The 21,361-nt window shown below is 43.2% G+C and overlaps 1 protein-coding gene across 1 annotated transcript; it reads right to left on the reverse strand.

Moving 5' to 3' along the window:
• Positions 1-1,227: 1,227 nt before the first annotated feature.
• On the reverse strand, positions 1,228-19,383 carry ZNF557 (zinc finger protein 557). The gene is made up of 9 exons (XM_019802489.2): positions 19,048-19,383; positions 17,933-18,023; positions 15,644-15,782; positions 13,009-13,104; positions 12,423-12,511; positions 11,680-11,806; positions 5,656-5,751; positions 4,900-4,982; positions 1,228-4,405 (listed from the first exon to the last, which is right to left on the reverse strand). Exons 3-9 carry the CDS (start codon positions 15,780-15,782, stop codon positions 3,623-3,625), a joined length of 1,413 nt encoding a protein of 470 aa, XP_019658048.1. The 5' UTR covers positions 17,933-18,023; positions 19,048-19,383; the 3' UTR covers positions 1,228-3,622.
• Between the last annotated feature and the right edge of the window lie 1,978 nt (positions 19,384-21,361).

Raw genomic sequence — 21,361 nt, forward strand, 5'->3', positions numbered from 1 at the left:
ACTACATCAGTGGGCTTCCTTGCCTCGTAGCCTCTGATTGGATTTGGTTGGTGGGGAGCCTGGGTATGAAATCAGAAAGATGAAAGAAGGTGAAGTCTAGCTCTGGCTATTTCTTGCAGAATGTGGGGCTGGATGCTACCCCTGACCTCCCAGCTCCTGGAATGCAGTTCTATCCTCTCTTGTCTCTGGATTTCAGTAACTGTTCCCTTCTCTTGCCCTTTTGGGCTTAGGGATGTTAACAGAGCCCTGCCCTTACCAGCTACTAGGTACCAACCACTTCTTGTGGTTTTCCTACATCCTGGCCACTATTCTGACTTTATGAAGATTCTACTCGAATTGCCCTCATCTTGGCAGTTGTTTCCTGCTGGGACTCGGACTGACATGCCCACTCATTCCAAGTATAAGAAAAAGTCCTCATGTGATCCATAAAACCCACCAAGACCAGGATCCACCATGTCTCTGACCACCCCTTCTACCACACCTTCACTGATTTCCCAACTTGTTCTACTCCAGTCTCATTGGCTTCTGTGCTGTGGGACTTTGCAGGCAAAGGCTGCTCTTGCCACACAAAGTCGTGACTCACTGTCTCAACTCATTAAGGTCTCTGCTCAAGTGTCCCTTAACTAAGAGACTTTCCCTTCCTGCTTTATATACCATGGCAAGATCCCGGTCCCCTCTAACTATTTTATAATGCTTTGCTTTTCCGCTCAACACTTATAACAGCATGTTTTGATTTTTCTATAATCTGTCTCTCCCCCATTAAAGTGTAAGAGCTTCAATAGCAAAACTTGAGTTTCATTCACTGCTATAAACACCAGTGTCTTAAACAGTGCCTGGTATATAGATTATACTCAACAGATAGACTAGAGGTTAGGAGCACGGACTGTGTGGGTTCAAATCTGGGCTCTACCATTTACCAGGAAGCTCAGGCAATTACAGGTATACCATGTTAGTTTTCTCTTCTGTAAAATGGGGATAATAATAGTACATTCTTCCTTAAGCTTATACTGAGTACTCAAGAAGTTAATAGCCATACGACATTCAGAAGAGGGTCTCATCCACAGGAAGGGCTATACAAATGTTTAGTCATTTATTAATGTATTGAAATAATTCACTATAAAAAAATGACCCCTACATAAAAAGGAACAATTCACAAGAAAAAAACCTAATCCTGAACGTTATACATCAAAATATATAAAGAAAAACACGACGGAAATGACAAAAAAGTGTTAATCCATATCCATAGCAGAAGACTTTAATACGTATCTATCACTAAATAAATCTGAGGACAAAAATCTGAATGTACATAATACCTGAAAACACAATTAGCTTGAGTTAATGGGCACATACTCTACATCTAAAACTTAGAGAATATACATTATTTTCAAAGAAACACGAAACACTTATAAAATAAAATGTGACCAACTAATAGGTTTACTAGTTAGATACCGCATCCAGTTAGACAAGCGCAGAACACCCCCTCAAAAACAAACCAAAAAAATGACTTTGGCTTCAACCAGTTAGAGGTTACTTTTAATCATATAAGGACAGGCCTGGGAACAAGGAGTCCAGAGCTGATATCGCCAATCAGAGGTTTTGGGGAAACCCGTATCATTGTGATTTTTTGCCACGCTGTGGTTTTTGTCGTCACGATCAAAACACAGCTCTTCCAACCCCTGGCCTTGAGTCCACTTTCAAGGGAAAGAATGGGTAAGACGAACAGGATAGAGGTGAGGCAAACGAGCCAGATGATGTTCTCCCCAGTGACTTCTACCTACTTCTCATGGTCAGCAGAGTAAGCCAATACCCCTCTGGGCTTCAAAGAAGCCTTATAGATTGACTATTTTCAATCTTGCTCATTGACAACTTGAACAACAAAAATATTTTTAAAGTAAATAAGTAGGGGAGAATGGCCATTGGGAAAGAAACTAAACAAAATGCCATTCCAGGGTAGAAAGAAAAAAAGAATCAGCATCATAAACTCCACTTACCTGACAAAAATGCCATTAAACTAGAAAAAGTATATAGTAAATATAGTCTAATTTCCACTACAATAAATGAATTCACTCAGGAGATATTCAGAAATGCCTTTTCGAATATGCTACATACTGATATTTTTAAAGAGTAAATTATAGCCAACATATTACATACAAAACTATAACATAACTTAAGGTTTATTTTAGGGTACGGCTATAGACATGTGCTTATACTAAAACACAAAGACTGAAAACTAACAAACTAGTGGCCCAATCTTAGGATGAGACACTGATAAAGGTAATCCCACACTATTTATTCTTTCTGTTCCCAGTTTATTTTGTGGCCACTCAGTAAAGAGCTGAGGCATCCAGATGCTGATTACTTGTCTAGGGCTTGCCTCCAATGTAAGTTCTCACAAAACAACAAAGAATCACTGAAAGATTTTTCAAAATTAATACACTCACAAGTTTTGCATCCAAGCTTCGTACTTTTCCTAATGTAGGAGGTATTATTCAAGGCATTCCCTTGGTCTTTATATTCACAAGTGTCTGCAGTGATTCTCAGTTTCCTAAGGAATGTGGAAAAATGACTTTCCAGGACTGATGACATTCCACAGGACCTTCTCTCCGGGATAAAACCTCATGCTTCTTAGAAACTGAGAGAACATTCAAGGCCTTCCCACAGTAATTGTGTTCAGAATATCTCCTCGTCTTTTGCTCAGTAACGCGAACACTTGTGCTGAAGGGTTTTCCACATTCTACAAATATTCCTCTGTAGTGATTTCTCACAGGTGCTCTCAGGGATGGGTGTCCCTGAAGGCTTTTGCACTCTGATGCTACGCGTAACGTTTTCTCCTTAGTGTGAACTGTCATATGACTTCCGAGAAATATCACGAAGGCTCTCCTACAGCTACTGCATTCCTCAGGTTTCTCCCCATAAGTAATCTTTTGTGCACCTTAGAGTGAGTCCGAGTTGAACGCTTCCCACAAAGATGACACGCGTTAATTCTCTCCAGAGTGAATTAACATGAGTTATCGAAGGCTACTTCAATAGAGAGTCTGCTAAAGGCTCTTCTTCACTGATTTCATGGCAAGCTTCTCAGACGGTTCCTTACGATCTGTCTCCTAACATACATACCCTGTGTAGTTTCTTCCCACATTGTGTGAGCAACACGGTCTGGAAGAAGAGATAGTATGTCCTTCTGAGGCCAGGTCGAAAAAGACAACATGGCTTCTGCGTTAGCTCAAGTGCTTTGGGAGGAACCTGCTGGTACATCATAAAGACACTTAGCCCTGTGGAGAGTGAGGTAACGAAGGTTCCCTGCCAAAAACTGGCATTAACCTGCCAGACGTGTGAGTGAGCCATGACGGAAGTAGATTCTTCAGCAGGAAAGACTCAGATGAGAGCTGCTCCAGCTGACATCCTGACCTCACTTCGTGACAGATCCTGAGCCAGGACTACACAGCTAAGCCACTCCCAAATTCCTGACCTACAGAAACTGTGAGATAATTAATGGGTGTTATCTAAAGCCACTATGTTTTGGAGGGAAATTTGTTATGCAGCAACAGATAACCCGTACATCTAGTGAGTTACCATTGGTTGTCTGAGAATTCAGAGATCAATGAATGCTTTCCGGTTATTGTCTTCATATCCACCTATTATGTATTCTCTTGTGCACAGAAAGGTAAGAGTTAGTGGTGAAAGATTTTCCACAATGATTACATTCGTAGGGTTTTTCCCCAGTGTGAGTTCTCACATGTTTCTTAACAGCTGAGAGATTATTAAATGCTTTCCCACAGTTACTGCACTCATAAGGTTTCTCCCCAGTATGAATTCTCTTGTGCACAGTAAGAGAAAAGCTACTGCTGAAGGATTTTCCACACTGATTACACTCGTAGGGTTTTTCTCCAGTATGAGTTCTCATATGCTGGGTCAGATACGAGCTCTTCCTAAAGGTCTTCCCACAGTCATGGCACTCATAAGGTTTCTCCCCCGTATGAATACTATTGTGCCCAGTGAGGGAGGATCTCGTGCTGAAGGCCTTGCCACACTGATTACATTCATGGTGATTCTCTCTCGTATGAATTCTCTTGTGGCTCTTGAGGTTACAACTAGTGCGAAAAACATGAAAACACTGATTACATTCATAGGGTTTTTCTCCAGTGTGAATTCTCACGTGCAGTCTAAGGGATGAGGGATCATTGAAGGCTTTCCCGCAGTCATTGCATTCATAGGGCTTCTCCCCATTATGTATTCTCTTATGAATAGTAAGGTAAGATCTACTGCTGAAGGATTTGCCACACTGATTACAGTCATAGGGTTTTTCTCCAGTATGAATTCTCTTGTGCTGCGTGAGGTTAGATTTTGTGCTGAAGACTTTAAAGCACTGATTACATTCGTTGAGTTTCACTCCAAGATGATTTCTTTCCTGTTGATTAAGACATGAATGGTAACTATAATTTAAAGTAATTTCAATATTCGATGAATTTTATGCATCTGAACTCTCCCAGGAATTCTGTTATATTATTACAATTGATGTTTTGGATATTTTCAGTGCTTATATATGGCTTCTGCTCAGTCTGAGCTCTTAGAAGTTAAAAAAGATGGATGATTTGCCACAAGTCCTTATCATATTCACAGAGCATCTTCTGATAAACTCTGATAAACCACTTTGTATTTCAACAGCGAATATCGTAAGTCACATTTAAGGAAATATTTACTTGGGGAAAGTCCCAGTGAAGAAACAAGTACAGAGCTAACTTATAGGTTTCTCCAAATTCACAACTTTTCACAGTATCTCTCCAGGAACACAATTTCCTGTTGTGTAAATGACTTTTCTTTAATAACTCTGTTTACTTTGAGACTTTTCTAACTTATTCTCCTACTGTGAAAACCAGAAATCAGCCATGTTATTAGTCTTACCGCTTTTATACCATTGGAATGTTCTTTTCTAAAATCATGCTTCTTAGGAGTTAACCATTTGGCTTTAAGTACAGTCTCCAAATCTGAAAAAAAAAAAATGAAAAGAAATTTAAGTTGATGGAGAAAAGAAATAGTGAAGTGCACACATGAGTAAACGCAGACTCTGAGGGATCAGCATTTTTGAGAAGGTTTGCCATGAAAGGGATAGGAGTATGAAAACTGTAAGCATTTTAAAAATGATTCTAGAAGGATTAAAGACTGATCAGAGATTTACAGAAGGGATTATCAGGAATGTAAAGTAGGAAGGAATTGGACAAAGTGCTCATATGAGATTTATTTAAAAAGGAGAACTATAATAGCATTATATGGTGACAGATGGTAGCTACACTTGTGGTAAACACAGTATAATTTATAAACTTGTCAAATCACTGTATCTTACACCTGAAACTAATATAACATTGTATGTAACTACACTTCAATTAAAAAAAAAAAAAGGAAAAGAGATACGTCTTTTTTTCCTTTCTCTGACTCCAAGGTACGTATGAGGTGTTGAACAAGAAAGGTAAAAAGGAAGGAAAGAACGTACTCAAGGAAGCTCATACCAAACGTTCTTGACCATCTTTGTAAGAGAAAAGGACACTGTACAAACTTCCCGGTTTGACGTTTCCTAATGTACCACTCCCGTGCCAGAGCCAAATCACTGGCCAGAGCTATTCCTCAAAAAGACTCATATCCACCTGTCTGCCTGCTGCTCACCTGGACAGGTGCCTGGGAGAATTCCTTGCTCCTCTGTCGTCACCTTGTCTTCTTGCTCCAATTGGGAGATCAGATTGGGTTTATCAACATGATACCCTATTCATGGAGAAAAGATACATGATGTTGTGACTGTACAGGTGACAAGCAACCCCATGAAACTGGAGCCAACAATTCTGAAGATGATCAAGTATGACTTTTGCAGCAGTGGAAAACTACACATAAATTGTAATGAATATAGTAACTGCCAAGAAACAAAAATTCAAGCACACTCAATATCCAGGTGACAGGACGTAAACAGTCCCAAAGTTCATGTCCGAGTTTACATACACACTTCAGAAACTCTAAAGCTTTTAACCATGGAGAATATAAAGTCAGGGTAAGGAACATCTATTCAGTTCATAGGGAAGGCATCAGACAGAAAGCTCCATGAGGGTGGGGACCACATCTGTCTCATTCATCACTGAGTTCCTAAACCCAGCGACACAGAAGTGCTTCAGAAACACTGGTGAGAAGTGACAATACTGAAAGCTGAGGGATACTGAACCAAAAGTCCATAACTCTAAAAAACAGTTAATAAAGTGGGGAAAACCATCAGAGTCAACTTTTTCAGAAATTTAGAACCTATCAAAAGTTTACAGCAACTTGGAAAATGTTTAATCAAGGACAACAACCAGCTGACATTTTAACTGACCCTTGTCTCATCCTCTATTCCCTGCTTGGCTGTGACCTTGAAGACGACAGCTCACATTCCTAGTATTAGAGAGAGCAGGATGGACCTTATTCTCAAAGTTCTGTGGTTGTTTGTTTTGATCTTTCTGAAGGTTTGGCTCAAAGGGCTTGCCTTTATTTATCTAATCTCAAACTCTCCAAGGGCTGAGCTGGGTACTCAGTGGACAAGTGCTGAACATATTTAAAGGCAAATATATTAGCCACCGTTGCCTGAGGCCTATGAAATAGTACAGGAAAACAAAAGACTAACCAAGAAGCTTGGGAGGAAAAGTGTGGGAAAAAGTGTTTTGGGGAATTTTTAAAAATTTCCCTCCTGTTTCTTTGAATCTAGAAAGCCAGGGTTGGACATATGCTCAGAAAAGACCTGAAGCAGCACCACATCCTCAGCTCTGGCTGACCTGCAGGATCTTCACAAGCAGAAAGTGAAGATTATGGCAGAGTTGTAAACTGCCTGCTGACTTTGAAGGTATGTCCGTATACACACATGGAACACATCTGCAGAGACGACAGATTTTTTACTTTTTGTTCCAGGCCTTCAAGAAAATCTCTGACAAACTACTAGCTAAGCATGAAGTTAACATTTCATGGACCACACATGACAAATACAGATATTACAAAATCATTTCAGGGTTATCATTAAACATACATACGAGTGACAACAAATTTGGGTGATAGGGAAAAATCTGATTCCAGAATTGCCATACAATAATGTTCCAAATGGCCATTTTTCAACAACAAAATTTTGAGGCAGGCAAAGAAATAAATGCGTGGCCCATTACAGGAAAAAATTTCCTTCCTGAGGAAGCCCAGACATCAGACTTGCTAGTCAAAGAATTTAAATCAACTATTTTGAAGTATGCTCAAAGACCAAAAGAAAACTGTATAAATAATAAAGGAAACCATAAGAATGAATTCTCATGAAATAGAACACATGTTAAAGAAAGAGAAACTACAAAAAGAAACTACATAGAAATTTCGGAGTTGAAAAGTACAAAAACTGAAATGAAAAAGTCAGAAGAGGTGTCCAACAGCAGATGTGAACAGGCAGAAGAAAGAATCAATAAGCATGAAAACAGGACAATTTATATTACCTCGTAGGAAGAAGAGAAAGACAAAAAGAATGAAAAAAATATGAACACAGCCCTAAAGACCTATGGGATACCATCAAACATACCAACACGCACATTGTGGGAGTTCCTTAAGTGGAGAAGAGAATGGGGTAGAAAAATATTTGAAGAAATAATGGCCAAAAACTTCCAAAAAACTGAAGAAAGACACAAACGTACACAACCAAGAAGCTTAAGAAACCTCAAGTGCGCTAAACTGGGAGACACAGAGGCCACTAGCACATCCATCCTACAAGAAATGCAAATGGGAGACTTTCAGGCTGAAATGAAAGGATAATGGATATTAAATCCACACAAAGAAATAAAGAGCTCAATAAGTGAAAATACATAGGCCAATAATAATTACATTTTTGGTTTGAAATTTTCCTTTTTCTTATATGACTTATAAGAGAAATGCCTAAACAAATAATTATGAATCTATGTTAATGGGCACACAAGGTATAAAGATGTAATTTGTGACAAAGCAATAAAAGGTGTGTGTGTGCACATATACAAGAGCAAAAATTTTGTATGCCATTGAAACAAAGTTGGTATTAAATCAAAATAGACTGCTATAATTTAAAATGTTAGTTGTAGTCCCCAGGGCAACCATTAAAAAAAAAAATAACTAGAAAACAAAAAGAAATGAGAGGGAATCAAAACGGTCCCCTAGAAAACATCGAACACAAAAATAACAATGAAAGAACTGAAGAACAAAAGTGGTATAAGACATGTAAAAAATAACAAAATGGCCTACGTGGGTCTTTATCAATAATTACCTTAAGTATAAATGGACTAATCTGTCCAATTAAAAGGCAGATTTTGGCAGAATAGATAAGAACTTGTAAGAGACTCAATTTACATCTAAACACACTAAGAGACTGAAAGTCAACAGATGGAAAAATATATTCCATGCAAAGAGCAGCCAAAAGAGAATGTAGCTCTGTTAATTTCAGGCAAAATAGACTTTAAGACAAAAACTGTTATAAGACACAAACAAAGATATTATTTAATGATAAAAAGGTCAATTCATCCAGAAGATGTAACAATTACAGACCAATAACAACAGAATTCTACATTATTAAATTTCAAACTGACAGAATTGAAGGGAGAAAGAAATAGGGAGTTCTACAATAGTTGCAGACTTCAGCTCCCCACTTCGAATGATGGCTAGAACAACCAGTTAGAAGGTTAACAAGGAAAAAGAGGACTTAACAATCCTACAAACTAACTAGACCTAACAGACATATAAAATACTCTGCTCCACTACAGAATACACACTCATCTCAAGTGCGTACGGAACATTCTCCTGAACAGACAGACCATATGTTAGGCCAAAAAACAAGTCTGAATAAATTTAAAAACAGTGAACTCATACAAAGTATTTTCTCTGACTATAATAGAATCAAATGAAAAATGAGCAACAGAAAGATGTGTATTGGAAAACTTAATATTGTTAAGGTGACAATACTAACCAAAGCGATCCACAGATTCAACACCAGCAGTACCAAAATTCCAACAAACGGAATTATTTGCACAAATGAAAAAAACCGAGCCTAAAATTCATATGGATTTGCAAAGGATCCCAAACAGACCAAAGAGTCTTGAAAAAGAACAAAATAGGAATACTCACACTTCCTGGCATCAAAACTTAGGTCAAAGCCAGAGCAACGGACACATGGCGGTACTGGCACAAGGAGAGACACAGAGATCAACGGAATAGGACTGAGTGAACGTAAATTCATACGTCTGTGGTCAATTTTTGACAAGGGAGTAAAAACAATTCAATGGGGAAAGAATAGTCTACACAAATGCTGGGCAACTGGGTAAACACATGCAAAAGAATGAAACTGGTACTTTCTCCCAGACATATAGAAAATTAACTGAAAAAGGACCAAAGACTTAACTGAAGAGAAACTAAAAAAAATCCTGGAAGAAAACATAGGGGTAAATTTTCAAAGCCTTGGTGGATCTGGCAATAATTTCTTAGGTATGATACCAAAGGACAAGCAAAAAAAGAAAAAATAGATAAGACTTTATCAAAATTAAAACTTTCTCTGATTTATTTTGTTTAGCACAAAACTCTCTAGCTCCATCCACTCATTGCAAATGGCGAGATTCATTCTTTTATGGCTGAGTAAAATTCCACTGTGTACATATACACCACATCTTCTTTATCCATTCATCAGTTGATGGACATTTGGGTTCTTTCCATAATTTGGCTACTGTTGATAGTGCTGCTATAAACACTGGGGTACACGTGCCCTTCCGAATAAGTTTTTTTGTATCCTTTGAATAAATACTTAGGAGTCCAGCTGCCTAGTCATAGTTAGTTCTATTTCCAACTTTTTGCGTAAACTCCATTCTGTGTTCCAGAATGGCTGTACCAGTTTGCATTCCCACCAACAGAGCAAGAGCGTTCCTGTTTCTCGGCATCCTCACCAACACCTATTAATTCTTGTGTTGATTTTAGCCATTCTGACAGGTGTGAGGTGATACCTTATTGTAGTTTTTTGTATTTCCCTGATGATAAGGGATGGTGAGCATCTTTTCATGTGTCTGTTGGCCATCCAGATGTCTTCTTTGGAAAAAAATGATTTCACTCATACGTGGAATTTAAGAAACAAAACAAATGAGCAAACCGGGGCAGGGGAGGGGGCGGGCAGGAAGAGACACGCAAACCAAGAAACAGACTCTTAACTATGGAGAACAAACTGATCGTTACCAGAGGGGACGTGGATGGGGGGTTGGGTTAAATAGGTGATGGGGGTTAAGGAGGGACTTGGGATGAGCACTGGGTGATGTATGGAGGTGCTGAATCACTGTATTGGACTCCTGAAACTCATGTAACACTGTATGTTAGCTAACTGGAATTTTATTTTTCACTTTAAGTTCCCTTTATTTCTTTATAAGACTTGATTAATTAACTTTTTCTCTTTCAATAACTTTAATGTACCTGTTATATGTTAAGACACCAAAAATATTTTCAAATTTGAGTTTAGAAGCATGTCTCTTTCCTCTTTTTTTATTTTTTTATTTTAATGTTTTTTTATTATATTATGTTAGTCACCATACGGTACATGCCTGGTTTCTGATATAACTGGAATTTAAATAAAAACTTAATAAACTTAAAAAAAGTAAAAAACTCTTGTGTGTCAAAAGACACTATCAAGAAAATGAAAATACACCACAAAATGGGAGAAATTATTTCCACATCAAGGGACCAGTATTCACAATACACAACCAATTTTTATACTCCAAGAACAAAAGATAAACAACCAAATTTCAAACTGGGCCAAGGACTTGAGTAGACACTTCTCCACAGAAGATCAACAGCCACCTAGCATGTGAAAAAGTGCTCAAGGTCATTCGTCACGAGGGAAATGCAAATCAAAACGACAGACGACGCTATCCCACTTCGTGACCATGAGGACGGCTACAACCAGAAAAACCAAAGTTGGGGAAGATGTGGAGAAACTGGACCCCTCACACCTTGGGGCAGCTGCTGTGGAAAATGGTTTGGCAGCTCCTCAAAAAGCTAGACATGGTAACATATGATTTAGCGTTCCACTCCTAGACATGTACCCAACAAAAGTGGAAACGTTGTGACAACAACCTGGACACAATATGCACAGCAGCACTGATTGTAACAGCCAGTCACTGGAAACCCCCCAGATGTTTATCAACCTGTGAATGAATTTTAAAAATGTGGTATATCCATAAAATGGCATGTTATTCAGTCACGACAAGGAATAACGAACCGGCACATGTCACGCCATAGCTGGGCCTTTAACCATTATGCTGCCCAAAAGAAGCCAGACAAAGAGAGAGTCCATCTTTTAGAACTCCAATGATATGAAACGTTCTCAAAAGGCACAGCCATAGAAACAGAAGGCAAATTAGTGGTTGCCCGCAGGGGGCAGTGGGGAAGGTACCGGATACTGAGCACTCCAAGGGAGAGGCTGAGAGGTGATGAAAATGTTCCCCATTTGGACAGTGTTATGGCTGCAGGACAATGCAATGTATCAAAAGCTGCTGAACCATAGGCTTTAAAATAGTTACAATGGTGAATTTTATGGTATGTGAATGTCATGTCAATTTCAAAAAAAAAAAAAAAAAAAGACAAAAGGAAGTCGGCAGTCTTGCCACCTGAGTCATTCCACACATGCAGGGCTGAGGTTGGGCTTACCCAGCGATGCCAGGTTCCTGCAGTTCTCCCGCATCACGTCTCTGTACAGTGTTCTCTGAGAAGGGTCCAGCAGTGCCCACTCCTCCTGCGTGAACTCCACGGCCACATCCTCGAAGGTCACCAAGTCCTGAGCCGTCACAAGCATTGTGGCTTAGCCAAGGACCACCCCCACCAAATTGACAGGAGGATGACAGTAGAAACAGGGAACTCCAAGCACAAGATATACGGGCAGGGTTCTGAGCTCTGCTCTCCATGGCTTCTGGGCTCAGCCTGCAGTGCTCCTCTCCTGTCTACTGACGCCCACTCCCAAGGTTGAATGTACCTCTAACACATAGGTGAGTCCCTTATTCCAGTGAGACCGTGAAATCCTGCAGTCTTATTGCCCTCAGTCTCAGGGTTAAGCACAGGCCAGGGACATGGCAGATGTCAGAGAAATACTTGGTAAACAAATGAGTGATTTTCCCACAGCCATCAATTACTTGAGTCTAGGACACTTGAGTTTAGCTTCCCCTTAAACTCTCAGTGGAACATGACGTAGCCAGTGACCCTGGAGAAAGCTCTGCCATGTAGAAAATGCTGACAAACACTGACGCTGGCTGGGCAGCCCCTACCCCCTATCAGGTACCTGGAGACCCTGCGCTTTGAGACCTGGTTTGGCTGTGGGGTTCCAGGTCACTGAAAGATAACAAATGCAACTGCGGATCAAAGGAATAATGATTTGGAAAAAGGAGTATCTGACTCACCGGTAACCAGCTTGTCAGGAAGCCATGAACCAACCCTTCCTCCTCTGGGCAGCCTTTTTGTGGAGAGGCTGAGTACAGGGAAGGTTGAGCTGCAGGAGAAGAAACGAGTCAGAGGAGTCCAGGACTGCTCGACATTCTAGCACTCGCCAGTCTGGAGGCTTTCCCGCCTACCTGTAATTGACCACACCCCAACACACACACACACACACACACATGCAGCTTTCACAGGACACCAGACCAGAGCCCTGTCTCACCAAGGCCAAGGATCTTACTGCACTGGAGGAAAAGATTATAATTCCCATTTCACAGATGAGGAAATTGAAATTTGAGGGGCAGCACTGTTATTTTATCAAGCTCACAGAAAGAATTTGAGGTGTAATTCAAAGGTTCTCCCATATTCCCCATACAGATGACACCTCCACAGACACTTAAACCACCAACACCCCAAATCCCAAAAACCACATGGGGTCCCAGTGGCCCCCAGGGCATCCAGGGCTCTTCTCCCACCTCACTGCTCAGCCCCTCCTTTCCTGCTCTGTGGTGCAGGGGACTTTAACGCTTGAACCCTGAGGGCCCCCCAGCTTACCGCAAGTGGGGGACAGAACCATGGCCGCCATCCCGTGACTCAGACAGAGAACCGGATGCTCCTCCTCTTGTCCCCACAGTGCACGCAGGCCAGGCTCTGGAAGAAACGGGAAAACATTAAGTTTCACAGCCTCTCTCCCTCTCTGTCTCAGCCCACCGTGTCCTCCTTCAAAATGCAAGTGGGGTCTCCAATCCTGGGTCTTTACTTTGCTTAGGAGGTGATGAACATAGGGCATGTGAGGACAAAACTTGTCCTCTTCTGTCCTAACTGGGACGACCAGCACATGGCTGCGCCACCCCCATTTATTTATTTATTTATTTATTTAAAGATTTTGTTTATTTATTTGACAGAGACAGCCAGCGAGAGAGGGAACACAAGCAGGGGGAGTGGGAGAGGAAGAAGCAGGATCCTAACGGAGAAGCCCGATGTGGGGCTCGATCCCAGAATGCTAGGATCACGCCCTGAGCCGAAGGCAGACGCTTAACGACTGCGCACCACCCCCATTTAAATCCTCAGCTTCACCAATGTGCCCTGTGTCTCAGGGCACATTCTTCCCATCCAAGTGGTTGTCACATACACATTCCCAGCTATGACCCTTTACCAACTGGACACGCTGGCACCTGCCTCCCATTGGACTTTCAACGTCTAGTCCTACTGCCCTTGGATGATGTCAGAGGGCGTGAGGATGACCCTCACTGTGTTATGAGTTTGTCCCCATCCATGTTGGCCGAACCTTCCATCGGCACCACCCTAGGTCATCACCTGACCCGGTTCTACCATCTAGAACAACAGCTCAGAAATGTCTCTCTGAACCCAGCCTCCCAAACCTCATCCTTATTCATCATAACAGAGATGCACACTGCAGCCACACTGACTCCATTTTTTTTAATTTATCGGATCAACAAGGACCCGGTGGACCACATCTTGTCTTGGCAAGCCTGTCTGGAAAGGCACGCTCATGCACTGCTGGGCATAATTCATTTCTATGGAAGGAAAATTGCCAACTTCAAGCAAAATGCAGCAACATTTACGCCTTCCCTGCCACTCACGCTTCTAGGGACCTACCTTGAGGACACACGAATAGTAAAGGACAAGGGTGCAATGATTCACCTAGGCCTTATTTGGAATATCAAAGCACTGGAAACAATACAATTGATCATCAGTAGGGAATCAGCTCAATAAACTTACGGCATATCCACAGATCGAAGAAACTCTCAGCCAAAAAAGAAAGACGGTCTCTAGGTACTGATCGAGATTCTTATCGCCAATAAATTTAAATGAAAACAAAATGAAGGTTCAAAGCAGTGTCTATGGGATGTTTCTTTTATAAAAAGGGAATGCATGCCTCCTTTCCCTGGAGCTGGGAATCAAATGTAACTCCATAGAACCAGCTCCTTGAGGTTTCTATGTGTGCCCTCCCGGCACCCAAGAGATAAAAGCAATAAAGGGTGTGAGTGTGAGCAGAGAGGGGAATGTGGGACGCTAAGAGTTTGGCCAGGTGGAGAGAAAGAGTTCAGAGCATCTTTGCCTCTAGGGCCTGTGTGGAGACAGATTAACGCCCCTGCCCCAAAGGGGTCCAGATTCTACTCCTCAGAATCTGTGCATGTGTGAGCTTCCATACACAAGGGATTGTGTAGCTGTGATTAAGGCAAGGCTCCTGAGACGGGAAGAGTATCCAGGATTATCTGGGTGAGCCCAATGTCATCACAAGAGTCCTTACAAGAGGGAGGTAAGGAGGTCAGGTCAGAGAAGGAGCTGTGGTGATGGAAGCAGGAGTGAGAGAGATTTGAAGATGCTACCCACTGGCTCTGAAGATGGAGGCAGGAACCACAAGCCAAGGCAGGCTGGTGGCCTCTATGAGATGGAAAAGACACAGAAAAGGAGTCTTCCCTAGAACCCCTGGAAGGAATGCAGCCCTGCCGACCATTGAGGATTTCTGCCTTCCAGAATGGCCGGAGAAGAAGTCTGTGTTGCTTTAAGCCACTGAGTCTCTGGCAATTTGTTACAGCAACCACAGAAAAGGAATACAGCCTCTCACATCCAACCTTCCGAGGCCTGGAGTGAGTCCCACAGACCCAGACAACCGCTGTGGAGCCTCCTTCCCTTCTGCAGGTGGGGGATGTCTCCTTTCTCCCCCAACCAGGGACCCAATTTGCAGTTAGAAGAGCCCAGTCACTGAGCTGAGCAGTGAGAGGGCTGGGATCCAGCTGCTCCCAGAGCCCCCAGAGGAAAAGCAGGCTGAGAAGGTGCCTGGGGGCACTTTCAGGCCCCGAGGGCCCCATCAAGGCCTCTGGCAGGTGAAATCTCATAGGCAGGCAGAGGGGTCTGTGCTCAGTTTAGAGAGTCAGTGACTCCTGCACCCGGATGTATGTCAGTGCTGGACGAAGGGCAGAGAGGATGGGCCACCCTAGACCAGTGCTGCCCAGCAGAACTTTCAGGGATGACAGAGATGTCCTCTAACTCTGCTCTGTCCTACTGGCTGCCACAAGCCACATGAGGCTACTGAGCACTTGAAATGTGGCCAGGAGGACTGAAAAAAAAAATGAAATTTTGATTGTATTTCTCATTTGTTTCATTGAAATAGCTACAGGAGACCCGTGGCTCCCGCAAGTGACAGGGCAGGCCATGAACATACTCAGGCCTGACTTCTTCCAGGATGCGGAGGAGGAGGCCTGTGAGTGGCAAAGCAGGATGAAAGTGAGGGCCTGGGTGAGGGGGAGGCCTGCAGGTTCACGTGGCCAGGAGCTGGGGGCAAAGGAAGGGCCTGGTACCATCTGACAAATACAAGCACAAATGAAAGCATCGTTATATTTTCTCAGTCCCAAACTCCCAGGTCTCCTCTTCCCACTTCTTTTTTATTCCACAACCACCATCCAGGCTTAGGAAACCATCATCTTATCCCTAAACTTCCTCCTCCCATCCCCAGTCTTGCCTCTGAAGTCTTCCTTCTGAATCCTGAAGTCCATTTTATTTATTATTTTTTTTTTTTTATTTTATTTTTTTTTTTAAAGATTTTATTTATTTATTCGACAGAGATAGAGACAGCCAGAGAGAGAGGGAACACAAGCAGGGGGAGTGTGAGAGGAAGAAGCAGGCTCATAGCTGAAGAGCCCGATGTGGGGCTCGATCCCACAACGCCGGGATCACGCCCTGAGCCGAAGGCAGACGCTTAACCGCTGTGCCACCCAGGCGCCCCCCTGAAGTCCATTTTAATCCACATGTATAGACCAAATGTGAATCATATCCCCCGAGCACTCACATCGCTACCCTGTCTCTCCGCTGGTCCTGGAACAGAGTCCAATCTAAGATCTGACCTGGACTGATCTGCCCTGCCCTGCGCTCCCCACTTTGCTGTCTCGGCTCAGCCATTCCTGTCTTCCCAGCTCATGGAGCACACAGGGCTCTCTCCTGCTTCAGGGATTGTCTTCATGCAGCTCCCTCGGCCTGAAATGCTCTCTTGAAAATACTCCCACACCCTCGCTCCAGCAACTCTACAGCTACTAAATCTGACCCCAACCTCAGCTCTTAAGGTAAATATCAGCCCTTCTCAAAAAGGCTTCCCTGTTCCCTCAACTGAGTTCTCTGTGCCAAGCTCCCACATCACTCCTGTCATTAGTTGTTTAAAATCATAATTCCTGGGCGCCTGGGTGGCTTAGTTGGTTAAGCGTCTGTCTTCGGCTCAGGTCATGATCCTGGAGTCCCAGGATCGAGTCCCGCATTGGCGGGGGGGGGGGGGGGGAATGTCCCTGCTCAGTGGGGAGTCTGCTTCTCCCTCTGCCCCTCACCCTGCTTGTGTTCTCTCTCAAATAAATAAAATCTTAAAAAAAAAATAAAATCGCAATTCCCTATTAGAATTTAAGCTCCATGGAGGCAGAACAAGGTCTGTTTGGCCCAGGGCCTGGCTCAGAGACGATGAGCCATCCTGGTTTGTCTAGAGCTATTGTGGTTTGAACACTAAATGTCCCGTGTCCTGGTAAACCAACCTCTCAGTCTCAAATAAACAAGGAGGGTTGGTCACCATAAACTGTGCACTCAAAGAATAGCTGTTGCATGACAAATAAACATTCCCCTCCAAAACATTACAGGAAAGTGAGAAGGAAAAGGGACACACAGGCACACATACATGTAATTAGCAAAACCCAACAATTAAATAGAAAACTACTTAACGGGATCCTCTCTAATGTGAATCACCAGATCATTATTTCAGGAAAGTTTTAAGAAATAAAGTTAATTCCTGCCAGAAGACAAGGTAGAGGGGACCATCTTTGTGGAAACAAGTGCCCTACTTTCCACATACAAGTTGTTGGATATTCCTCTAAATAATTTTAAATCTCATTAAGAAAAACAAATCCACTTCTTCAAAATGCATCTGGTTGCTGGTCAATTCAATTTTAAATTTCTGTTACTAAAAGAAAGAACTTCAAAGGATTTTTTCCCCCAGATGTCCCTTTATTGTGAACCTTTGAAGAGGATTTATAGGGCTTTAGAAGTCAAATTGAATGGGCCTGAGGAATGCTGCTGAGGAGTCCTGCTAATCTTTACTGGGATGACTTGTAATACTACATATACGTGTAAAAACCTCACATGGTTATGCTTATATAGAAAATCCTGAAATTTTTAGTATTACGGAATGCAAGAAAATCTGTATTTCTCTACCGTTACACACATTTAGTGATTTACGTGTTTAATGTGTACTTGTTTGCACATAACTGTATTTATTGCCTATTTCCACACATATAATGACACTCACCTTAGTATCTTTCCTTTGAACATAATCCATCAAACACACAAATAATTTTTCTTAAGATACCCTCACTCTTAGCGGCTCTTTGTGTTTATAGCCTGAGCACAGGAAAGCTGATTAACAGCTCCTCTGCACAGTGGAGGCTGCTGGAACCTGTTACAAGTTCCTCACCGTCCTCACCTGGTCACACAGAAATCCACGGATCAGTGAGGCTGGTGGACGCTGAGGCTGGTTTTAACGCAAACTTGAGCTCAAGAGATGCCTTTCTTGTCTGGAAAAAAAAAAAAGGCACAAAGATTGTTTTGGAGGCCTTTTTATAGACAGTAATAGTTCTTGGATAAGTAGACCACCCATCCGTCTTTCTTTTGTTCTTTTCCATTTAATTACAGTGTAAATGGTGGTGGTGACTGGATTTACCTGATTCCCATCCAGCCATCTGCACCCCAAGTGGGAGAAAGCAGTGTCATGCTGTGTGTGAATTTGACTTGCTCAACTCATCTGGCTGGATAAAGGTTTTATGACGACTACATACGCTTTGTTTTTTTTTTTTTAATTTTTTAAAAAATATTTATTTATTTATTTATTTACTTAGAGAGAGTGCGCGCGAGAGGGGGCTGGGGGAGGAGGAGTAGAAGGGGAGGGAAAGAATCTCAGGCAGACCCATGCTGAGCAAGAAGCCTGAGGGTGGCTGGATCCCAGGACCTTGAGATCATGACCTGAGCAGAAACTAAGAGTCGGATGCTTAACCCACTGAGCCACCCGGGCACCCGCTGACTCCAGACACTTTGAACACGGCTTGCCACTTCAGGCGCGGATAAGTGACTCAGCTGACTTTGAAACAATTTTCACGGCTGACTCAGGACTTCAGAGATTTTGGGGCCCTGCAGCAAGATTTCCCGACCCGACACTATTGATAATGCATCGCTGTGGGGGGCCGTTGCTCAGCCGCATCTCTGGCCTCCACCCCCTAGATGCTAGTTGCGCCTGCCCACACCCCCATTTGTACAACCAAAACAATGCCTCCAGGCATTGCTCAAAGTCTGGGGGGGGGGCAAAATCACCCCTCAGAGTTGGGGGGCGGCGTCTTCCGGAGTTGGAACAGCAGCTTGGGACCGACCTGAGGAAACAGTCCAGGGGAGGAAACGGGGCTCCGGTTAGGGGACGGAGGGACGCGGGGACGCCAGAGCTGGAGACCGGGAATGCCCGCCGCCCCTGTCCCTCCCTGGGCGCCTACCGGAAGCCCCGGACTGCCCGCCGCGCACCGAGTCCGGCCCTCGCCCCGAGGCCAAACATACCACGTGAAGCCGGTCCCGCGCGGAGAACACCGCACACCCCACGCAGCAAGCCACCCGAGGTTTCTTCCACGGCACCGCCCCACGCTTCCGCTTCCGGTCTCGGGCTGGCCGCCTCGCGCCCCAGTTCCGGTCTCTGTCGAGCCGCCGTGGAGAGAGACGTTTAGGGTCTCTGGGTTGGGTCGGGCGAGGTCGACCGCCACGTACCCCTGCCTCGGGGGAGGATTTCTAGTTCAATTAGTGAGGGCCCCACGGCCTCGCGCTGGGTCAGCACCAGGGACGGAGACCAGTCCTAGGGGGGCGCTGTGGGCGGTGCCAGGCATCCGGGCGGAGACCAGGTCTGTGGGTGGGGCTGTGGGCGGGAACAGCGAGAGGGCGGGCGGGCAAGTGGGCCGAGACAAGGTCTGGGGCGTGGAAGTGGGCGGGGTCGTGGTCAAGGGGAAGTATGGTGGGCGGAGACTAATTCCAGGGGCCGGAGTGTGGCTGGAATAGGCTGATGGGCGGGGCGGTGGGAGGAATTCAGCTCCCGGGGCGGGGCTAGAGGCGGGGCTTTACGTGTATCCCTAGACCGCGCTAGCAGCAGGATGCGCTAGAAACTTTTTTTCTTAATATTTTTTATATTATGTTAGTCACCATACAGTACATCCCTGGTTTTTGATGTAAAGTTCGATGATTCATTAGTTGCATTTAACACCCAGTGCACCATGCAATACGTCCCCTCCTTATACCCATCACCAGCCTATCAGATTCCCCCCCACCCCCCCCAAGTCCTCAGTTTGTCAAGAGTCCATAGTCTCTCATGCTTCATTTTATGCAATCCTTTTTCCACGTTCACACAGCCTCACACAACCCTAAAGAACGACGTGTCCATATTTAGGGCTTTAAATTTTTTGGTGCATGTTTGCTGTCTTAATTTCTTTAAAAATGGATTACGTACGCACATTGCTCTACAACTTGCCTTAAGAGATCTAACGCTATTTTAAGAATTTTGGGGGGACAGGGAGGGTACTAGGTCATAAATACACATATAGGAAAACTTTAAAAAGTGATACAAAGTCAGTAAAATATCCTCACTCCCAGCACTGTCTCCCAGTCCTTTGCCCAGAGATAAACATCCTTTCCTCCTCTATCCTTTTAGATATAGGGGTATATGTATGCATATGTATATCCTCAAGCCCAAGAGGGATGTCTGCAAGCAACAACTGTAACTGACAAACTGTCCCATGCATCTGGATCTACAGAAAAGAGATTTAAATTTCTGGTGGAAAGGGATAAACCAGTGATGAATTGAAAGGAAAAAAGAATAAAGAAGAGAATTTCACCATTTAAAAGGTTAAAAAAAACAATGAGAGGGGCGCCTGGGTGGCTCTGGGGCGCCTGTGTGGCTCAGTCCTTAAGCGTCTGCCTTCAGCGCAGGGCGTGATCCCAGCATTCTGGGATCGAGCCCCACATCAGGCTCCTCCACTGGGAGCCTGCTTCTTTCTCTCCCACTCCCCCTGCTTGTGTTCCCTCTCTCTCTGGCTGTCTCTCTCTGTGTCAAATAAATAAATAAAATCTTTTTTAAAAATGAGAAAGAAAATGTGTTCATAATATCCTACCTGGCATATCAACAGATAAGATTCATATGTCAGAAAATGCTAAATATTTATGTAATAAAACAATAGACATTGAATTTTGGTTTATCCTAATTCATTAAACAATTATATTGGATAAGGGAAATTATGTTTTAAGATATGTAAGAGAACTGGGGCACCTGGGTGGCACAGTCGTTAAGCGTCTGCCTTGGGCTCAGGGCATTATCCCAGCGTTCTGGGATCGAGCCCCACATCAGGCTTCTCCACTAGGAGCCTGCTTCTTCTTCTCCTACTCCCCCTGCTTGTGTTCCCTCTCTCGCTGACTGTCTCTCTCTGTCAAATAAATAAAATCTTTAAAAAAAAGATATGTAAGAGAACTACATGCTATTTTTTCAGAGGAGTTATTAGAAAAAGTCAAAAGCTGAAAAATGAAAGCACTGTATAAGGAGCTAATTTAGGAACACAGAGTTACAATTTATGATAAAGTTGTTTCTGGGAGTCAGAAAAGAGTGAGGAGGATAGCTTTTCATTATAAGGCTTTAAGTATTATTTAAGATATAGGTATATAGGCAGACACACACATGCATACACGCACAGAAGCCTAAATTTGTATTCCAAAGGAATCATCAAACTGTAAGAATAATTTATAAAAGTGATCCACTTTGCAACAACAGGATATATTTTGAAAACTTCAGTCTTCAGCATAAAAAAAGCTATAATCATCCTCGTGGAAAAAGAGAGCA

Source organism: Ailuropoda melanoleuca, chromosome 4 (genome assembly GCF_002007445.2).
Source record: "Ailuropoda melanoleuca isolate Jingjing chromosome 4, ASM200744v2, whole genome shotgun sequence".
NCBI lineage: Eukaryota > Metazoa > Chordata > Mammalia > Carnivora > Ursidae > Ailuropoda > Ailuropoda melanoleuca.

Coding starts and splice junctions, on each gene's coding strand:
- ZNF557 (XM_019802489.2), bottom strand. CDS start 15,782: ATGGTACCAGGCCCTTCCTTTGCCCCCAGCTCCTGGCCACGTGAACCT. Junction 13,105..15,643: donor CTGGAAGAAGTCAGGCCTGA/GTATGTTCATGG, acceptor CGTTTCTTCCAG/AGCCTGGCCTGCGTGCACTG. Junction 4,983..5,655: donor TCTCCCAGGCACCTGTCCAG/GTGAGCAGCAGG, acceptor TTTTTTTTTCAG/ATTTGGAGACTGTACTTAAA.